This window comes from Liolophura sinensis, chromosome 1 (genome assembly GCF_032854445.1).
Source record: "Liolophura sinensis isolate JHLJ2023 chromosome 1, CUHK_Ljap_v2, whole genome shotgun sequence".
NCBI classification, from domain to species: Eukaryota; Metazoa; Mollusca; class Polyplacophora; order Chitonida; family Chitonidae; genus Liolophura; species Liolophura sinensis.
Window position 1 is genome coordinate 64,750,010 of NC_088295.1, and position 23,520 is coordinate 64,773,529.

The following is a 23,520-nucleotide window of genomic DNA, read 5'->3' on the forward strand; positions in this document are numbered from 1 at the left end:
ATCTTGGATTTTCATCGAAAGCTGTAGAAGCTAGCCATTGGTCGAACTTATGACGTCATAAAAAGTGTCTAATTTTGATAATGTTTACATGCATTCTGGTGTATTTGACAATGCTGATTCTGAATCCGGATTTTGCCTATCTTTGTAACTTTTTGAGATATATTCAAAAATTTATTTTCAGTCACGTAATTTCAATGGCCTGTAACTCGATAACTACGAAAGCAACAAATCTGAGACTTGCACCAAACTGTATCCCAAGACATGTAGTTTCTGGTGCATGCCAACGGATTTGAGCCACGATCTAAAGATTTCTCGCTAGAAATATTTAAATGACACCACCCTACTTCAGAAATAGAAATGTAAGCCTGTGTGTTTAAAATAGACTTTGGAAGTAACTGTGTATTACTACTATACATGTGCTGCAGGTAACCTGCCCCACAGACTGACCGACTGTCACTCAAACCGAGAAATGAATAACTCTCCCTCCTCTCCATAGGTATCAAAGGAGAATTTTCAATGTTTGCACGTAAAGCCAGCCGTGTTAGTAATGCATCATAGGTAATTCTCACCAATCCCGACGGCATTCCCTCCATAACCCTGTGCATTCAGCAATACAAGTCCAAAGCTACGGCGAAACATACGAAAAATGTCTATCCACACATGTACCTTGAGTCATGACGAGCCCAAAACATGTTACTCTTATTAGGCCAGATTCAGCCGTTAAAGAAATATCGCGGTTTCCAGTTTTTGTTTAGGTCTAGATCTTACATGCCCTTAAGGAAGACAGGGGCTTTAGGATGACGCACGGGAAAGTAACTACGAAACCGTACGCCATGCCTTTGGACTGAAAATCTTAGAAAACAACACGCAACACCTCTTATTATCAGAAGCGGACAAACAGACACATTTTCAAGATAGGGGTCAGACAGTCGGCAAGGCAACCTACCCAGCACATGTTGAAAGGAGGCAAAACGAGATGAAAATCAGACTTTTTAACCCGTAACAAAACAGAAATGCTTAAATAATGAGTGAGAAATGACATCCGTAATTTTAAACATTTAACATTTTGCTGTAGATCTGAGCCATTTTGGGTCCTTACAGGAGGGCCCCATTTTATTGACCTCATTTTGGTCCTGCGTGCACTACAGAAGATCTTTGAACAGATTTAATACAGTTTTGAGCGGTACAAAGAGGAAACAAATGCAAAGCATAGCCATTTCTTCACAGGTATGGATAGTGCGATCAAGATGGGCTACCCTAATTAAGGGCCATTGAGAACATGAAGACTCCATACTTACCCTATAAAATTTGGATGGAACGTTATGTAGTCAGGAAGGCCCCATTTTCTTGACGTTAAGTTGGACTGGGTGGACGACAGAGGACCTTTGAACAGATTTAATAGCCATTTTCTTCCCATAACCATTTACACTGAGTATTTTGGACTTCCAACAGTCTCGGTCTTTTCAGGGTCTATATGGACAGGATATATTGATTTACTCAAGAATACTTCATTCATGGGACGGTGATCAGCATTACCGTGGGAGGAGAAATATGTTTATTTATTTGATTGGTGTTTTACGCCGTACTTATTTATATATTTCCCTCGTACGAAGGCAGCCAGCATTATAGTGGGTGGAAATCGGGCAGAGCCATCCGCAGGTTGCTGGAGACCTTCACACGTACAATCGGAGAGGATGCCAGCTTGAGCTGGACTTGAACTCACGGCGACCGAATTGGTGAGAGACTCCTGAGTCATTACGCTTCGCTATCGCGCTAACAAACTGAGCCACGGAGGCCCCAAGGAAAAATATGGATAAGATGACCAAGGTAGCGCTGACATATTGAAAGCCCCAAGTGCAAAATGTCTTTTGATAATTTTAGAAATTATGATTTTGTCACCAGAACTATTTACACTCTGCATATCAGATCTCCGATTTATGCTGTACTTTTGGATGTGTTTCGCAATCAATACTGAAACTAATTGACTCGTGTAGCTGGAGGACAATAATAAATATTTAATCTCTCTTATACGGTCAGAAAAATCGGCTGTCAAGTGGAAATGCGCAGACGCCTTATAGTGTTAAATAAGCCAAAAGTCGACATGCGAGTGCATCCTCTGGAGCCTCGTCTATTTTAGACTGCGGAACTGGGAATAAGTATTTAGTCACTCCGGTTGAGTGGTACTATTACAAAACTGTAAGGCATATTCCAGTTTGTGGATAGATAATTCCGGAGCATAAAATTGTGTGAAGTAATGTGGAATACTGTTACGTTGTTTACAACGTCTCATGAAAATCGTCAAAACACAAATATGCCTTAATAATACCGTAGATACGATATGCATAACATACGCGTTCACAAATCTAGTTGGTGTGCATTTCGAAACTTGTCGGTCAGTTTCCATATACCTATAAATCTGGCTGATTAAATCATAACTTTAGCATTAAATCTGGTCGTATATATTGCTTTCTTCATCAGTGGTCTCGTGTTATTGACAAAATGTTTATTTAATTAAAGATAATTAATACTTTAAAATACTTTAATTAAAGATAATTAATACAATTGTACCTGTGACTTATTTGTAGAATGTCCCCTATTGTTTCCAGTGGTAGGCTATACAGCCTGTTGTATATGATGGTCGGGTCAAGCACATGCACTGAAATTTCAGGAACATTCATTGTTAAAGGTTAAATTCCACAGAAAACAGAATAGCCTATAATATGATTGATATTGGCGGTGGCCTGCATAAATTCCTATATGGGCCTAATGGAGCTGAAAAAAGCTCAGCAAAATATGTGCATGTAAAATTGTGAAGTCTGTCTGAGTAAACTTAATATTTTCGTAGTCAGAATGGCCAGGGCATATTGCCATTATGTGATGCATGGTTTAACTTATTTGGTTTAAAATACATTTGTTACTGACACTATCTGTATGTAATATTAATAACTAGAGCCAGATAGTTAGAATGAAAGACTGTATGTATATATCTGCCCAACTAAGGCAACAGTTGCTATTTTAATACTTTTAACGGCAGTGTGATTAGTTCATCCGGACTTTGGTCTGCGAGTACATTAAGAAAGGGTGTCAAAACTTTGCCCGACCAAACATCAGGCAGAACGATGTATTTATGTATTTATTTATTTATTTATTTATTAGGTTGCCGGAAGACCCAGGCAGAACGATCGATCATGCATGTATGAATTCCAAGCCCAGTTAGTCGCAGAACATGAACAAACAAGAAACAAAGATATTCACCAAAGGTTACGAATATTGGACCATGTGTTTTGAAACTTAAAAGGTTGTCAACCTTATTTTGGTTTTATCACGACGGTTTCTCCTTGCAGCCGGTCGGACAGCGGTCAGCATTATGGTCTGTGGAAATCGAGCAGAGCCTAGGAGAAACCCATGATCAGCCGCAAGTTGCTGCAGACCTTCCCACTTGCGACGGGAGAGGAACCCATGCAGCATGCATGAGCTGGACTGGAACTCACAGCGACCGTATTGGTGAAATCCTCCTGGGGCATTGCACTGGTCTGGCACGTAAACCACCATACCGCAGAGGCCCCAATTGTAAAGTTCGACATAAAACCTCAAGTATATAACATACATACATATACATTCTATATATATATATATATATATATATATATATATATATATATATATATATGGTTAATTAAAATTAATCCCAACGATGAAATGATCTGAGCAATCTCACATTCTTACATAAATAGTCTAATTTTATCTATGTATGTAGTTTTTTTTAACAAAGCTGACATTCATAGGCAGTGTAAGCGGCACTTGATAGCAACTAGGTGCGAGTGAGGAGGATAGACAGACAGACCGGCATACAGTAGTATATGGTTGCTTGGGTTGAGTTCGCTTTGAAGCACAATATAATGTGTATGTCTGGTTATTGGACTATCACATGGAGCTACTAAAATTACCTTCTTGTACGGGGGTTCGTATAATTACATGCAGTGTTTGTATGGATAGTTTAAGCTTGCACTGATCGAAATTTGATCTGCATTATATTAATGAGAGCATTTTCTCTGCACTAATCCTAAAAGTGTGACAGGCCTATACACGTATGTAGTGCCTATACCCATTACTGGCTATAACAACTGCTGTACTATATTACAAATACAGTATATTGTCATTATACAAGAGGCATAGGGTGGTGTGTTTTTACACGTATATCAGCAAAGTGAATTCGCAGTAGAAAACTCACTTTTTTTTACATATTTCAGCATGGGATTGAATTCTTTTTATGTGGGATTGACAGGGATTAAAGAACTTAACTTTTAGTTTATATACATAAATAAATATATATTTGATTGTTGTTCAAAACCATGCCCAAGAATTTTTAACTTATAAGATTATGGTTTTATGAGTGGAGGAAACCGATGTACCCGGGAGGTAAATCGCCGAGCTTTGGCAAATTACTGACAAATTTGTTTACATGTGACGTAGGCGTACAGTTAGACGTGAATATTGGTGGAAGGCAAATGAAATTCATCGCACGTAAACCAGGCGTACACGACAGTTTAAACGTGACTCAAGTCAACTCAAGCCATCTAGCCGCGTGGTCATACGGAGTAGGTCCCAGTCGCAGATGGACGTAAGACTTCGAGACGAACCGAATCCTGAGTACAACTAGCGTCGATTCCAGTTAAGTCGCGTACACGAGCGCTTACGACCCGCAATGATCAGTTTAGAGTGAGTTATACGGTGTGCTGCCCCAAGAGAGCTGTCCACTGTTTCTATTATCACCAAGAGTCTCAAGAACTGTGACAGCGGTGGAATATTTAGCCATTCCCTGTCCAAGACCAGTATTAATTGAACCCCCATCCCTGATTCCTCTGGTGTTGTCTTCTTGGTATATACTTATGTATGCAGGCTTGAATGTAGCCCATACACAAATTTCGCTGTGTCGCATGAAAATTTCATCTGCGTGAATCTTCAGTGTAAAATCGTGCTGAGTGCCCAACTGCAGAGCTATTTATACAAGAATTAGCTTTTACATTGAAGTACTTAAGCGACGTATTGGATTATTTATTACTGAAGCTTACACTAAGTAAATATACTGTGACATGCATGGGAGCCATACGTAAAGCCACCAAAGGCGATTGGTTTGGGAATCAAGGCTAGAATCTCCGTGACCCAGATCATGTCCAGACTTAGCAACGGTAAACTGTTCTAGCTGAACCCTTGTTGTGACGCCTCTTAGTACAATGGTAGCAGCTGCGCCAGTGTGCAGAGTAGGGGACAATGGACGCCTTATTCAATGCTAACCACTTGGAACGGCGGTCCCCCGCAGAGGTTAGGATTTCTCAAACACAACAACCTATATCTTAATATGTCGGTAGCGCATAACCTGTGTAAGGAAAGGTGTGTCGTTAACACCATAAAGAATCGCTATAACGGTAAGCTCTCCCTGTTTTCGGACTCTCCTTCGAAGACCGTGTTGGAAGACTGATTTAGGACACCTGTGTACAAGGAATGAATTTTGGTAAACTCCCTCGGATTCACGCTGATATACATTGAACTTCATTGAGCGCATAACGGGTGTATTGAAATAGAATGTCGGCCATACCAAACACGGTGCCGGACCCTGATCAGACCATTCAAAGCGGAAAAGGGAAGGAAAAAGATCGAGTGGAAAGCCCAAGAGTCAGGCGTCAGCGAAAAAACAGCCCAGATCCGAGCAAAAGCTGTAGCGGAAACACTGCAGAAGAGCGAGAAGTTGATAAAAATCCCGAAAATGAAGCACAGGAGAATTCCGAAGAAAAATCCATATCTCCGGAAAACTCGTCCTCAAAAGAGACCGAAGATTCGGAGACAGACGAAAGGAAATTTACCACAATCACAAGTAACGGTTCGGAATCAGATAGGAAGGAAGACACTAAACAAGAAGGCAGCGTTACGGGCGAAGGAGCCAAGTTACAAGCTGAAGCATCTAGGCTGAAAGACGTCTTGGCTGATGTTGGGAAGTTCCTGCAGAGTGCCAACGTCTTCGTCAGGGAGGAATTTCATACGTTTCAGAAGATGCCACTTAAAAGTTACTCTCCTCAGATGAGCCGTCTTAAGGATGTGGTGAAAACGATTGTAATGACATGTCAACTCTTTGATTCGGTTTCCTCTGAGTGTAACAAAGAGATGAAAACGCTGAGACTCGCTGTTGATGAAATGGCGGAGTTTCTGAAGAAGGCAGTGATAACGGAGGACTTGACGGTGTGGTTGGATTTACCCCCAGATGCAGAAGAAGGTAGGTTAACTGTACCAGCCGTACGTGGGAAGGTCTACCAGCAACCGATGGTCGTGGACTTAACCCTGGTTCTCCCCTGTTTCCGACCAAAATAATGCTGGCTTCCGCCGTATAAGTGAAATATTCTTGAGTACGGCGTAAAACACCGATTAAATAAATAAATAAGTACATAAATAAATAGATAACTGTACCGTGCATACATCGTATATGACGTCGGTTTCTTCGGTATATACTGGATATTTCCCGGGTATCTTCGGCTTACATCATGATAAACACGCAGTGCTTGACATGTTCTCATTACGCTGAAGTGTCCTTTAAATTGTATAATTTGTATTTAGCTCAGTCTATAATTAGCCTGCTATACATGTGAAATGCAAATTGCATTATTCGTTCCGTATATCTCATCTAAAGTCAGTTTCTCGTGTACATTCATTTAGGGTTTGCAAGATAACAAACGTGGCGCTCGGCATAATTTTGTTACATATGTATGTTGAAGCATTCAGTTAAGAAATTTTATATTTTGTATCTGGGTTGCCCTATAATTTGAAATAGATCGTTGTTATACATGTATTTTAACCACTGATTCCATTACTCATTACATGTAAGATATTCTGTATTTGTTTTGCATGTATTTGTATATATCTGTTATAGTACAACGCAGTGAACGTTTAGTATGGCGTGGTCTGCCCTTACCATCTAGTGTTTCCTTTTGTAGCTCTAGCGCAATGAGCTGTATCTTGACGAGAATAAAACCTACAGCTAATAGAAATAACTCTAAAAGTGGGAAATGGACAAGGCATTACGATCATAGGACAGACATGGTCACCGTATATATAATTTCTGTCATCTCTGTTGCTATCAGTTCCCATGGCTGCCAAATGTGAATTAACCATTATGAGGAACGCTTTTCTACTGCTTTGGATAGATGGTGCAAACCTTTAGTCGGACAACATGAGTTCATTTTTATTCATTTACCCTTTGCCAGTACTTGATAATCTAACTGTGTAGAAACCTGGATACCACAACTGTACACATATAACGTAGGCCTATAAACTGCCTAAGGCAATGGCTTTCTGGAAAGCTGCCCGCCTTTTAATATACGGCGATTGTTATTAAATGGCCCGGTATTTGTGTGTTCTCCTTGGCTTTCAGTTCATACTTCATTGTTGAACAAAGACACACCAAAGTCATAAATGTCTCCAAGGGACAACGCTGGCATATACAAGCGCATTAAACACAGGTGAAAATGGAGCGCCTCACCAGTTTCCATTGTTACTGCACAGTTCTATAGTTTACTGTACTATTGAGTATACTTGACGGCTTATTGGCTAGGTGGCAAAGGTTCATCTGAAACGAATTTGTATACTGTTTTCCAGCGACTGTGTAATGAATATCTCCTCAATACAAAAGTGTCCAGCTAACCATATGAAGACACTAGCTCATGAATATTATATTCAACACCCCAAAACATAGTTCGAAAAACTGCATCATTGAACTGAATTCATTGAACTGTCAGACATAAGCAGCATTGTCTGTGGCCTTCGAATATTTTATTTCTAGAGTGCTCTTTGTTTTAAAATATTCGAATGCTTTTAATTCTGATGCAAAAGAAAAGCCTAAAATTTGTGGTGGTGTATCTCGTTTTTATGTTGTATTACTTATACGAAAGCCCAGACAATCACAATGAGAGCAGATATAAAGATCGTGTAAACAACAGACACGGATCGCCATTCATGAAGGTTGTTGGCTCAGGCCATGACAACACGACAAACAGACAATCCAAATATAGAATCGGGTTATAAAAATCATTAATTAAAGACAGTTCATTAACATTACATAAGTACAAGTGATGCGATTCTAGTCTTGCCTCCGAATTGAAGAGTGTTTGGGCACTGACTGGATAGTAGTATCAATGATATTACAATAATATTGCATTATAAATTTCTGCACTGATATTTTGCAACTACGTGTAGTTAAAATATATCAGAATTTTGTCTCTTTCATATACTTCTCAAAGAATTTTTTGCACAGGGTTACTACCGACAAACTTGGGGGTTACCATGGTGACAGTATGCTAGGATTTTACGTCCAACAGCAGGAGCTCAAAATATGGTGGTCATGCTAGGTTGATTGCCCTACACGTGATGATGTGGCATGGAACCGACAGAAAATTCGGGGGATATGTAGAATGGAGGTTGAAGTTAATAAATTTAGTGCCGTACATAAATAGTCAGGAAAATGTGCTGATGTAAACTATATAGGAAACAGGTAAAATATCAACACAGATTCTAATTTGCCAGATTTTCACAAAATTGCATTGAAGATAAAATCCATTTAGACGATTGCTTTCTGGACAGGGTTATCGTCATTACTACATAAAAGGTGAAACGGACCTTTTTTCCGCAACGTATTCAATCAGAAATTCATTGAAAATTTACAGGAACAGAAAATAATTTTCTCTAATCACAGAACAAATGCGACTAGCCGAGGAGCGCAGAGCAGCAGATAAAGTTCGACTCTCCAAAGCCGCCGAGGCAAGAGCGGAGGTCGCTAAAGCGACCACTAACATTGTGGAGGCTGAGAAATGTGCGGCATTGGCAAACGTTGACCTGTTAGAGACCATTGCTGAGGCCACGAGAGCAGAGGAGGAGGCCAAGCTGGCACTGAAGGCGGCCGAAGAAGCCAGGATTGCAGCCGAGTTAAAGCTCAAAGCGGAAGAAGAAGCCCGGTGTTTGGCAGAAGAAAGAGCAAAGAAGAAGGCAGAAGAAGAAAAACGAAAAGCGAAAGAAGAGGAGCGTCATCTTGCGGAATTGGCGTCCAAGAAAGGAACTTCCGTGACGGATGAGCGACTTGCTTACGCCCAGAAAAAGGCGAGGGAAGAAGAAGAAAAAAAGAATCCTCGAAACTGGCCAAGATTTATGTAAGTTTACATAACTTATAATTATATTTATGACTGGGTCGGAGAGGAAGCCAGCATGAGCTGGAGTTGAACTCACACGGGTCTAATTGGCGAGAAGCTCCTGGGTCATTGCGCTGCACTAGCACTGGGACACGGACCAATAAATATGTCGTCATCTGAAAGGCGTAAATGTTAAGTACAGTGTTAAGATTAAGCTTATGACTTTCAAATCGAATTGTTAACAGCTGTAAATTTGTTGTATATCTTTTACACATCAAATAAATGTGGAAATTCTAAGATATTCTTCAGATTGTTTTTTTTTTTTTTCAGTTACAGCATTGATCCAGGCGACTACGACCCTGGCGTAGGCTGTGTCATTCGGGCAGTTGCCGGAAGTGTATTACGCGACGAGATCATCGTGAACAGGGTCGACTCATTGGCTGATATTGCGGTTCTGGAGGAAAGTGAGGAGTTAATCAGCAATGTGATAGCTGTATCTTCGGACAAAGATATTAGCGTAAGTTTTCCCTAAGCATTGTGATATCTGTCGGTATAACCGGAATCCGAAAAGGTCTGTGACTACAAAGATATCATCGTACTGTTTCACTTTGTTATCTGTTCGTCTATTTTATGTATATCTTCCGTCAATTGCTGGAAATTTTTGGAAATGACGTCCATGATGAACTTTCCGGACCAGCTTAGCGCAACACATCCGATCTTTTTAACCCACAAAGTTATTTTGATAACTGTCATGCACCGTTGACTTCCCAACTTCAGGCTACTTAATTTCTGAACTGACCACTAGGGCCTTTCTTACACCCCTAGAAGATATATTTGATTTAATTATTTGACTTAATTATTTGACTGATGTTTGTGAAGCTGCTTGTTCAAGCCCGGTCATGAAATTTGTGGTGCATTGGTGACAGTTAGCGGTCGAAGACGCCCGTATGCACGGTCTTAACATTCGTTAAAGGCCATTTGTCTTCCAGCAGTAAGGTGTGCATATCATACGTGGGAAAAGTAGTGTATAACTTGTCATAGGTTGGAGGTTTACTCTGGGCACTCCTGTTTCCCTTAGCCCTAAAACTGGCCGCCATTGTATAAGGAAAAAGATTTTGAATACTTGGTTACAACAGTCCTTATTTACTTATTTGAGGTATTTATTTGATGGCTGTTTTACGCCGTACTCAAAAATATTCCACTTATACGACGGTGGACAGCATCATGGTGGGAAGAAAGCGGGCAGAACCAGCGGAAACCCACGACCATCCGCAGGTAGCAGGGAGTACTTACCACGTACGGTCGGAGACTTGAACTCACATCGACCGCATTGGTAAGAGGCACCTGGGTCATTTCGCCGTGCTGGCGTGCTAACCGAGGCGCCCGTCCTGATTTACACCATTGTGCATGTTTTTCTTCTGTTCCACGTTTTCGAAACTTTCATAATTCATTTTTTCTTGACATTTTTCGCATAGCTCTGTAACACAGGCAGCCGTTTTGGTAGAGTATAGATCTTCTGACTAAAAAGTGAAAGTGACCATGACCTTCAAAAGCACGTGCAGAAAGTGCCACGTGCGGCACACAATCCCAATGAAAAATTAACCCAGACCACCTTTGAACAAACATTTTTAATCCTCCAAACTGGTCTTCTTAGCTGGTCAAGCAGATTAACACCCCTCAAGTATAGATGTAATCTTGCATTTTATTCATCGAGCATTCTTCAAGCGGAACCAATTAGACCCAGCGTCTCAAGGATGACTGCACAAGCGAATCATTTTATCCCAAGACATGTTTGAGTTTCAGTTGTTCTAGCTTATTGCAGATAACGAAAAGAAATACGACAGAGTGTACTTTAAGGCTGTTAATTTATTAGTTTTACTATAATTTGTTTAATGATGGCGTGAAGTTTCATGTAGTGTCTGGGTAATTGGTTTAATTTTTTGTCATTTTTTGAACGGCATTAGTACACCCATGCTCATAACCAACTGAACTTGTAGCTTTAAAGACGTAGTATTATTTGATACAATATATGATAAACGAAATATTTTGGCACAGATTCTATACATTTTAAAGTTTTAGTTACCCGTCTTGTATGTGTTATCACAGTGCGTTTGTGTAATCTCTAATTTTCATTGGTTGAAAAGTTATAGGGGATATTTCGACAAACCAGCTATGTGATTGGTATTTATGTTATTGTTGTCTTTTTTTGACAGACAGAGGAGCCGATGTCCATATCTATCCCTCATTGTGGCCCACGGGGGCACACGTCACGGGAACCTGTCATCAAGACGATTGACCCCTCAGGCAAATGGGTGGAAGTGCCTACCAAAGACATCACCTTTGAGGATATTAGGGTGAATATAGAGACCACGTGGTATTTATAACCGAGATTTATTGTAATTATCAGTCCAGAACAAGGAGGTCAGTCGCTTAATAATGCATATTGTTAAGCTCTTGGTCATATTTCTTGTTTCGGTGAAATAGGATGGGCGTGATACCGGGATTTAAATCTTTCTGATTTGAAGAACATATCATTAAAAAGCCTGCATCTGTACATGTAAATAGAAGATATTACATATGTACATATTTATTCGTCTTCTCCTTCTTCTTCTATGAGATGCAGGCTTAGTTTTTATAATCATTATTTTTGGCTTGAGTTCAATTTTAATATCGTCATTACAGTTAACAGCTGGTCAAAGATTATCAGACTTGACGGCATGAGTGAAAAGGTGATTTTTTGTTGGCCTCACAGCAAAAATAAGGTCGCATTAGAACACTGGGTGTAAGTTCTCATCTCCGTTCTCATCGTCTGTGGTCTGTTATCGTATGAATAGATTTCCGTTCTACACATGGTTTAAATTATCATTTTAATACAGCTCTTCGAAAAAAAAACATCTGCCAAACCTGTGTATAAGGTATAACTCGCGTTTGTGTAGGAATTTTAACACATGGATGTTTAACACACGGATATTAAACACATACATTGATAGAAGAATTACTCATTTGTGTATTTTTCAATACCACAGGAACTTAAGTTTGTGGAAGCGCGTGTCCATCGCCTCGGAACGTTCATGGTGGTGCTACGACCAAAACGAGACCACCTGATCTTCACGAAGAAAGGCGGTAAAATATCCTCCACCACTGACCCAAGAGTGACGCTGAACGTCAGGCCGGGCATGTTTCGGGTCAATGCCAACGTCACCTTAGAGGTAGAACAGTCAAATGGTTTAACTGTTAATTTGTTTTTGTGGAGGCACGCCATCACTGGAAATATGTTTTGAGGGTTAGAGTTAGGAGATCGGGTTAGGGTTAGAGGTGTTTCAGGTCAGTAATAGCAAAACCAGAGCAGAGAAAAGCAGATTGTACAATCGAAGAAGAAACAAAACGATTATTTTATGACATAAATCTTGATTCTAAATGCATGCAGCAGATCCTATGAATGCGACGTTTATATGGATCATTTCTCCATTAACAGGTTCATCCTATAGACATGGCCCAGGTTTCCGATGTGAAGGCTCGGTTTCCGTCAAACTGCTCAGACCTCCTCTCTTCCAGCCCCATCGTGCGCTTCTGTATTGCCAACCGGAAGCTTTCTAAGCCAATCAATGTGACAGTTCCTCTCCCGCCTTCGGCATCTAGACCTCGACAGCGACCCGCCACAGCTGTGTCACGTGACAGAACGGACAGAAGCGACAAGCGGCCGTCAACTGCGAAAGCCATTTTGTCGTCTGCGTCATCATTGCAGAAACAAGAAGGTACCAACACTATCAACCCTGTAAAATAATGTAAAAAAACGTATTTGCTGTATTTTTATGTATTGGAGTTATGTGCAGCTCATACATTTTGTAGTATAGACATAAAAAACAAAAGCTTGGTGTATATTTTGGTGACAAGTTGCTCATACTAATATATGAAACTTTTTGATGTATGGACATTTGATTGACGATTTTAATAAAGAAGTTGGACAAGTAAAGATCTGTAGCCCAAAGTGATTCATAGGCAACGTCATTAATAGGTAAACAGTGCCCTTTGTTGTTTTCAATTTCTTTAACATATACACAAACATATTTATAATTTGTTTGCAGAGGACAGCACCCCAGAAGAAAACCTGTATCTCCTTTCGCGGACAAACTGCAGCGACCAGTGGTCATTAGTTAACGGTGTCCCCTTGACGCACCAAAAGAACAAAGATATCGTTTCTTTCAGCATGGTAGATCCATATGAAAGGTAGAAGTTAGAATAAAAGAAAATGTTTAGCTGTCTAAAAGACTACTTGGCATTTGGAATTATTAAGGCCCTCTTCACTGACTTTATTATTGCAAATGAAGAGAGATGAAAATAGGAACTGTAACACGTTTCCACGTCAAATCAGCGATGTATTTATTATTTACCTACTACTTAACAAGCGCAAATGATTCAGTATGATGCTTACCGAAGGGTTGCATGACCTAATTTTGGCCGCCTTGTTGGATGTAATTTTACAATGAGTATGACACTCTCGTTGGTAGGTATGGACAGAGCGTTCAGAATCTCTGGCGATCTACATTGTGATCAACCACATAGACGGCGCTGTTATCCCTATGTACATATCTATCACGTACATGGTATTTAACAACATAGATGGCGCTGGTTGTCAAGCGTAGCCGTCTATCTTGTACGGGAAAGACGTAATCGTCCATTACTTTTGAATCACAATCTGATCGGTTAGGGTCTGTAATGCTCGTCATTTTCAAACTGTATCTAATACCGCTTAACCTGGGGCTAGGGGCCGTAAAGGTAGCCATGCCCATTACATCAGCATGATGCCTTTTTGAACAGTTGCAATTAAAGCGCGACTGACATACTTGTTTAATTGTTATTTGACATGGAACTCATTCACGGACTACGAATTTGAACTTTGATATGGAATTCATGCCTGGAATATTCATTGTCTGACCGGCATCATTGAAAACTGATGACCGCTTCTCTCTTGTGTGTTACCGGCTTTATTTCTTATTTGTATAATATCTTACATACCTTTGTCTTTGGGAGTTAGTGTTAAACGTTGTTTTGGAAATGGATCTTGCGATTATCGACTTGGAACGCCTTTTACGGACTACGAATGGTACATGAATGTCAGACTTGACGCTTATATCCAATTAAACTATGCTTTTAATAATATATCTTCAACACGGTGGAAACATTTCAGTTTTGCCACCCACTTTCATAGGCGTTTTTAATATCTTTAGCTAATATCAATCTACCAGTTGTTAAGTTAACCAGGTATGTGTTGACGTTTTACATTGCTGTAGACTGTTTTCTAGCATGTCTTTATACTTGACATAGGTTCATGGTCATTAGCACGAAAACGGCAGTGTCAGAACTACAGGCCGAGAAGATCAGTGAGCGCATAGAGGGCGCTCTTCGACAGAAGACAGTCTGTTTGATTCTACGTCAGAATAATTCCGATCCTGGTGACGTCGTGCTGGCCTGCACTTTGATGAGCCAATCAGATCGCTTGTTACAACAACTGTCTGAAGAGGACTATGACGAGGGACCGCCTCCAAGCAAACCGTTTATTGTCAAGGAAGGGCAAATAATGGAGATTCGCTTCCGAGGAAATGTTCAAAGACAAAACAGTCAGGAGGGACTCAGATTCGTTTACAACTCTCGGATAAAATGCTTGATGCACTTTTCAGTGGAAGAAATTGACAAATTTGCTCAAAAGAGTTTTGATTGCTATCGTGGATTTGCTCAAGTGTACACGAAAGTTTTGGTCCCTGTCCAAGAGCAATCGGAGGAGGAAAAGGCGCGTAACAACCATATGCAAAGAAACACTGCCTGGGAAGAAGGGGATACTTTACTGGGCGAGCTTTTGATTAGTCTGCCGAAGGTACGCCAAACAAGGTGTAATTAGTGTTACTTAATTAATACATTATTAATTATTACTAATGTAAGGATACTCGTCTGAATATGTATCTTACGATAAAAAAAAATTATAATAAAAAACATTGATGGTTGAAAATATTAGTTGGAAGTACTATATATTTCCAAGTTAGTCTCTAATGTAAAACCAACGTTTTTTTTTCTTGATTATTATTTATTAGACAGGTGTCATTGAAATAATTGAAAATTTGAACCTATTATGAAGCCTTAGAATTTTGTCTGCCGTTACTACCACAATTATTCTGTTTTCATGATACATAAAAGGCCATGAACTTATAATTAACTTTTTTAATAAAGAATCTCTGCTTTCTGCACATTAATTACTTAATGGTAAAACATTACTGACGTGGCGTTAACTGCAATTATTCTCTCACTCGCGAAACAGCCCTTGTTCCACAAACCAGTTGTAACACTCACTGCCGAAATAATTATAATATCCTGCATGCATATTTTGCCAGAGTATTAAGCTGTATCAACAACACTCCCCACAGGGCGTAATTAAGGGAATAATTCAACCAGAAAAGGCAAGAAAACTGAAAGCAAATCTCATAATAAGATATGGTTTGGGGTTTCCTTCATGTGCGTGTACCAGTAGGCTTAAAATGCTGACAACCGGAGAAAATTGACGAAAACTATTTTTTTTCTCATCGAAATCTGTGTTAATTGTTTTAGTCTCTGCCGATTCTGCGTTGAGAGTCAAATGAAGCAGATTTTTGTCCATTGGGAGATTACCGATACTTTGACTGTCTGACATGGCATATATAACTTGGGATATTTAATAGCTCATTGTATATAAACGCGGAACAGGTTCCGATCTTTTTCTGATCTTCCTTTTGTGATTAACCATATTCAGTGATCTGGTATTGCTTTATTCTGGGGCCATTGTTTAAAAATTGTATTAAACATTAAATCAGACTTAGGTAATGAAAATAATCTCATCCTAATACAACAGTAAACGACCTGTAGTCAAACCTAAACACACTATATTAACACACTATGTTAACAGCCTCAGTCCACTTCCACAAAAATCAGATATTTTGTTCCATTTTGGTAAATGGCATAGTCTAATTGTTTTAGGGTCATAATGCAAAGTAAATTGCAAAGGAAAATTACGTAAACTTGATTTACTATGTTTTGAGAAAGTGAGAATTGAGCTGCATGTGGTATTATCCGGAGTGTCATAAATAATCGAGCCCTATATTTGTCCTTACAGCCTGATCCGGAGCCACCCAAGCCCCTGAACACGGCGCCGGTCACTCTGAAGTCTGAAGGTAAGGCCATGCTTTGCACTGAATAAAAGGGCAACCTGTGAAAGGGTTCGAATCGAGGTCTTACAACAAATATTTGCTTACCATCCGTCATCCAAAATGGATGGTCGAATAAATAATCACATTTTCCAGAAGATCATTCTCCCTTTAGAAATGAGCTAACGTGTTCCAGTCAAACTCCTGATGGGTAAGTTGCTGATGTACGTCAGGGAGTTATTAAGTAGGCCTGCTTGGTGAGATGCGGTCGTTTTTCATATAGGCTCTCTGGTTTCCACCATAGATCTGACCAATTTGTAGAGAAGAGTTCTTAAAGGGAAAGAAACCACAAAATGATGTACCGGTAAGCATTTGTAGGAAGACCATTAAAACATTTAGATTTTTTCTCACTGAATATAGATGCCTTAATAGAGCGTAGAGGGCTTTGTGAACATTAGTTGTAATGTATGCCGCCAATGACGTCATGGGACTTTTTCTACATCTAATTGTTCACGCCTGGGTAAAATTTTTGTACACACCAGTAAATGAGTTCATGAAAAATGTGAACCAAACCAGGTTAAGAGTCAGAAAAAGTCCGCATGTCGTAACTGGCGACATACAATATCAATACAGTGAACAAAGCCCACCCATCATAATGCAGGTATTTGTTTGTTTGTTTTTATATTTGATTGGTGTTTTACACCGTGCTCAAGAATATTTCACATACGACGGCGGCCAGTATTACGGTGGGAGGAAAACCCACAACCATCCGCAGGTTGCTGACTGACCTCCCCCCCCCCCTCAAAAAAACACAAAATATACCCTCCCCAAAAAAATCACATTCAATTTTTAACGGTCATTTTTCTGCTGTCAGATAAATACATTCATACTTTATCATAGGTCCTGTCGACGATGATGTCCTGAAGAGAATCTCAGAGGATCTAGGCGACGAGTGGAAGCGTCTTGCCCAGTGTCTCAACGTGAGGAAGATGCGAATCCAGGCTATACTGCGACAAAATCACAACAACGACACCCAGTGTTCCATACATGACATGCTGTTAACCTGGGCAAAGAGGCTGCCTAGATCCGTGAACAAGGTGAGAAACTGATGGTGTAGCAGTAGCAGCAGACGCGAATTCGAGCCCAGCTTAGGGTAGTTACTTTGCGAGAAGTGATGATTTTCATTTTTCCACCATGGGTTTCTTGAAGCAGCTAACCTGATCAGAGTGAGAAGAGTGTAAAATATTCATCGAACTCATTTTAAACCCTCGGACAATTTGACCGAAAGGTCTGTCTGTCTGGTTGTCTGTCTGCCAGTCTGCCTGTCTGCCTGCCTACCTGTCTGTTCGTCTGTGTGTTGGAAAAAGTATGTACGTTTTTGTATAAATGCATAACCATGACCATAGATTATAGTTAAGGATCCAGATACACTGGCTGAAAAACTGAGATAAGCCTTAGGGATTTCGTTTTTGTGCATCTCTTGGCTGCCGTTCAACACTTAAGTTTATAAGTCGTTTTATTCTTCATTTTTTTATTTTTGTTTGTTTTGTTTTTTTTAAGATTTAAAGTTTTCACGGTGCAAAAGGCATGTGTAAATATGCATTTAACGCACATGTAGGCATTTATTGCCTTCAGATTATTTTTGCGGTTGAGATTACTGGCTGATAAAAAAAATAGTATGGCATTCTGTGAAACGGAAAGCTAAAAAATAAGGATTTAAAATAACTATAATTTCATATCGTTTATTTTATTTGAAGGTTGAGATTTTAGCCAGTGCCCTGGTGTCTGTGGGACGTACGGACCTAGCCGAAGATATCCGAGGAAAGGACTACGACATCAGGCAACAGCGCGCACAAAGTGCGAAAGGTACATATTTGATATATGCATGATTATTATTACTGGCTACAAATAAACTGTCTAACATTGTTAGAATTTCACCCGGAGGACAAATCTGCAACAATTTATGAAGGTATACTCGCAACTTCTAATTGGATCTGACACTCTTTTTATTGTGTTGGCTTTTCTCTACAATAAACATGTCTGTATGTTTTAATTGCATAATTTTATACTTTTTTTCTACCAAGCCTTGTGACTAACATGTAGCAGGCAAACTGCTTATTTCACATACACGGGTAATGGTCACACATAACGGGTTATTCACAGGATTACGTCAACCTAAGAGAAAACTTTGCGCAGGAATTTCCCACCGTAAATAACCGCAACTTTTATGAAACTTTAAACCTTATATTTACAAGTTCGAAAATGATGTTTTCTGATAGGAAGCTGTAGTAAACAGTTCGCTGATTTTTACATAGATGACGTCATCTTATATGAAGCACGAAAACGGTGGTCTTATATATTTACATTAATGACGCCCTTTTGAATAAAATTACGGAGATTACGGAGAAGATTCTTGGTACGAAATTTTGTGAGAGTTGCCGCAGTTGCTTGTGTTCGAAAGCATAGCGGGAAATTCCAACTCTATCATAAAATCAGACAAGTGAGGTAAAATATAAGATAGGTACAAATATATTTTCATAGCATGGCTTGAAGCGTGGGGAGAAAAAGCGGAGCAGTGACGACAGTGTAATAATATGGCAAATGGTCCGACCCGGTGAAATACGGCCTCTTGTCAGTTTACCTCAGTAGGGTTTTAGTGATGTTAATGTTTAACGTTTCAATAGTAGCAAACTGTATGCTCCCTATCTCCAGCAAACTGTTGGGAATTAGTATGCATCTTAGCCAACAATTGCCGTTTTACATTTACACGAGCAAACCGTTCTAAATTAGGCAGCCAAAACTGGCAGATCGTCCTATATTAATTAGCCGGGTTAATTTAGGTTTTATCGCTAGTCGGCTCCGAGCCGGCATCGAGTTACCAATTTAACCCCGTCTCTACGACTCACTTAAAAGGCACAGGCCTACATCACGAATAGTGATTACATTCACTCATTCGCCTTAACTGACTAAATATTAGTCATATAACGCGTACTGCCGTCATATAAGTCAGAACATTCCTGAGTAAGGTGTTAAAACTCAAACATATAAGTGAACAAATCCATAACTCGTGACATGGGAAATATTTGCGTACACCTAATTCATTCGCCGTCAAACCTACTTTTTTTTTTTATTTCCAAGACTCTCATCTTCGCCGGGTGTTTGTGAAGATAGCACAAGACGTCCATGTGACAAAACAGTGGAAGGCACTGGCTAAGCAGATGGGGCTAACCCTTGGGGAGATCTCGCAGATTGAGGAGTATGTAGGGACGGGTCCTGATAGGTGCCTCCATGCCCTCCGCCACTGGCACAATAAGATGGGTAACAAGGCCACGAAAACAGTTCTCCTCAAACATCTGAGGATATGCCGGTTTACGCAGGCTGTCAGTAAGTCAATATTGTGACAGTTATAACGACAGCAAAAGCTAAAGATCATGAAAACGGACACCTGAAAGCTATGCATTTTTGTTTTTTTGTATTTACAAGTGAAGTCATTTCGTTCAACGATATCTTTTTCACGTTAAAGGCTTTGGAATTGTTTTGGAGATGCTTTGATGTGTTCATATAAATGATTGTCGTGATTATTTTTTCATAAATTTAGTGTACGTTTTATGTCTTGTATTGCAGATGTGATTCAGACAGTGTCGTGAAGCTGACTTGGCTGTATACTGCTGTATGACGCATAGAATTACAGTGTTGTGAGGCTGACTTGGCTGTATACTGCTGTACAGAGTATAAAATGGACTGTGTTGTGAGGCTCACTTGGCTCTATTCTGCACATAGAGCGTATAGTGACAATGTATTGAGTCTGAATTGGCTGTATACTACTGTACGACGTGTAGAGTTACAGTGTCGTGAGGCTGACTATGCTGAATACTACACGTCTAGCGTATAGAGAGACAGTGCCTTGAGGCAGTCTTGGCTGTATGCTGCATATATAGCGTATAGAGTGACAGTGTCATGAGGCTGACTTACATAGCTGTATTATGCACATACAACATAAAGATTAACAGTGCTGTGAGGCTGACTATGGTGTATATTTGTGAAAACAGCGTATATAGTACCGTGAGGCTGAAATGGCTGTATACTGCACGTAGGACGTATAGAGTTGCAGTGCCGTGAGTTGAATTGGGCTGAATACTGCACATATAGTGAATAGAGTGACAGTAAGAGCACCTAAACCCAAGTTATGTTCTTGATATCTAACTGGCTCAACTTTTATATTTTTTATATTTCAAATGTCTAGTGCTACAAAAATTCTTTTCGCCGCACCATGAGTGATTTGATTCACTGTTTCGCTTCCTGTTTTCATACATCCCAGGTATTCAGGCTAAACTGGTATCCACGTGTGAACTGATGAAACAAGCTACGTATTGCAAGTCTTGTTCTGCTCCTACTAACTCCTGTCCGGCCGTACGTGAAAGGTCTTTCAGCAACCTGCGGATGGTCGTGGTTCCTTGAGCTCTGATCGGTTTTCTCCCACCATAATGCCGACTCCGTCGTTTAAGTGAAATACCAATCAAATAAATAAATACTAACTCCTGTTAACTTTTGTTGTTAGGTAGTAGCTTGAACATTCTATTAAATCATAATTATTATCCGTTCATATTTAAACATGTCTTTACAAGCCGTAAGTAATTTTAAAAATATCGTGGTTTTATCAGTATATGACCCAAGATAACAATGACATTTTCCTCACAAGTTTGTAATGCGTGAACATGAGAATGTAACTACATACGGAAATAAAATATGATCCCTATAAGAGCATATTGACGAAAAGATGATTTTTCTTCGAGAATGCTTGTTTTACTTATTTGGAGTTTTACGCCGCGGTCATAGTTTACCATGGAAGGTAGTACATGTCGTCCGTCTGTCTGTCCATATGCTTTAAGACACAGTCTCATGAATAATTATTCCTTAGAGATATACATGTCGATGAATCACGGTCCCGTGGACATGATCACTGATACTAGTATACATTTTAGTTGGACATCAACGTCGAAGAATCCTTGTCGTGGGACATAAACGCCGTGAATCACACTTGTAAGACATAAACCGCCACGAATCACATTTGATGGACATACACGTCAGTGAATCACAGTCTTTAGCAATAAACATGGATGAATTACAATCCTGAACCATACATGTCGGGAAACCACAGTCATTAGACACAGTCGGTCATTTGACATAATGGTCTAGAATTAATCCTTATAGATATTAAACGTAGACGAATCACATAAGTCGATTTTACTTAAATATCGATGTATTAATTGGAGGACTGATTGATTGGCTGACTGACTATTTTTCCCCTTTTCTGGAAAACATCGGTTGTTTTCAAACTTACGAGCCGACACCTGAACATATAGACGACTTACTTATATTACGTTTCTCACGTATCTTTGTTTGTCATAAAAAAGAGAAATAGGCTTTACACAACTTTATCATTTTTTGTTACAAGTAATTAACTACACTTCTTTCTAACATTAAGAGTAAATGCAAAGCAATTACCTATAGCTAATTGTTTCTGGTTGGCAAGTGCGTAAATTTTTTCTTTTAACAGCCAGGTCATCCATATTTTGCCTTGCCTTCCAATTTGCCACGAGGTGAAATGCTCAGTTCAAACATACATATGTACAAGTTTGGTTGTTGTGGCCACTTAACACAAAAAGACATCAGCATAGAGAGTAAAACCAGAGTAGTAACGACAGTGTGATATTTGGCGAATGGTCACACGTAACTGGTGAAATCCGGTCTTTTGTCAGTTTACCTCACTTGTTAAGGTTTTAATTCGAACTATTCATGTAAACAATTTAAAAGTAGCAACATACACATCCTCTAACATCCTACATGGTTTATGCAAATTTAGGTAAAATAATGCAGAAATGTTAGATATCATTTATTAGTGGTAAATTGCTCAGATAAATAAGAATATTAAGTGAAGGACGTGTGCTTCCCACTTATTATGACAACGGTTCGACCAGTTCTCAGGGATCAAAACCCGGGTCGGGCCATACCAAAGACTTTAAAAATGGTGCTTGCAGCTGCCTCGTTTGCGTTCATCACTGAGAGGTTAGAGCGAGGAGACACGACTGGTTGGCCCGGTGTCAGTATATAGTGACTGGGTGGGGTGTCATGTCTGGTGTTTTCGGCATGATGCTTCAGTGACGGCAGCATTTTGGCGCATGGGCTATATATATATATATATACATACATACATACATACATACATACATACCTACACTACCTCACCTACCTACCTACCAACCAACCAACCAACCAGTTCTCGGCCCTGACCCTTATACAAGGTGCCCTGCCAGAACAGTATCATGCAAGATTGTCACATTTCAAAGTCATAGGGAAATAGACCAAACTTAACATTTCCTGGTTTGGGAGAATATGGTGCCTGCTATTGGTAAAAGGTTAAGATGTAACATGTTAAAAGCTAGAGTTATACAGGGTCTTGGGCTGCTCAGTGACCTTGAATGGTAATATTTACGCACATGGAAAATTAAAGTAGTATAAATTAATGTGCACCTTAGTGGCATAAATCATGAATTCCCGCACATTTTTTGCAAAAACTTTGCCTGTATATACAACTTTGTTATTTCCACTTACACATCTTGTAAAAGCAACTTACATGCCAAAGATATGAATGCCAATATTTTAAAATGCTATTGAACATCTACTCAATGTTAGATTGCAAGATTTTTATTATTTAATGATGGCGAGCACAACACTTAAAATTGTTGATTTGGCATCTGCCTGACCTAAAGAGTCCCTTGCTTTGTAGCCTTTTGTCTCTTCCTTGTCATACGCAGCACTTTTTGCTGACCGTTAATTCATTAATTATCACACAAGTCATATATCTGATCCGGCCCTCAATATGATGGTACTTTATGACTTATACTTTCTTCTTGGATTTAAAGTTATGAATTGCATTGCAAGAGTTCGTAAATGTAACTTCCGTTGTTTACATGCTGCCGTTTCCTGAAGCGCACGTAGATGGGATATTCCTTTACAACATTGTCAATGTGTGTTGTAGAGATAAGAAGTGCAATTAACTAAATGCTACTTAACACTTTGTACGCTTTATGAAACTAACCCCCTGGGATAATTGCTGTAATGATAAAGCAATGTTTCGTTCGGCTTAATAATTCGTTCAGCCCCTTTTCCGTTAAATGCACATA

General features: G+C 39.6%; 1 protein-coding gene across 2 annotated transcripts; it reads left to right on the forward strand.

The window, feature by feature from the left end:
- Window positions 1-5,382: 5,382 nt before the first annotated feature.
- Window positions 5,383-21,093, forward strand: LOC135482419 (death domain-containing protein 1-like). Of its 2 annotated transcripts, XM_064762390.1 has the most exons (13): window positions 5,383-6,268; window positions 8,738-9,188; window positions 9,498-9,684; window positions 11,381-11,521; window positions 12,194-12,376; window positions 12,643-12,922; window positions 13,253-13,394; window positions 14,493-15,039; window positions 16,306-16,363; window positions 17,237-17,433; window positions 18,094-18,202; window positions 19,475-19,720; window positions 19,961-21,093. In XM_064762390.1, exons 1-13 carry the CDS (start codon window positions 5,584-5,586, stop codon window positions 19,981-19,983), a joined length of 3,249 nt encoding a protein of 1,082 aa, XP_064618460.1. In that variant the 5' UTR covers window positions 5,383-5,583; the 3' UTR covers window positions 19,984-21,093. The 2 variants fall into 2 exon arrangements, with proteins under 2 accessions (XP_064618460.1, XP_064618461.1); XM_064762391.1 differs by lacking the exon at window positions 12,194-12,376.
- The last annotated feature ends 2,427 nt before the right edge of the window (window positions 21,094-23,520 follow it).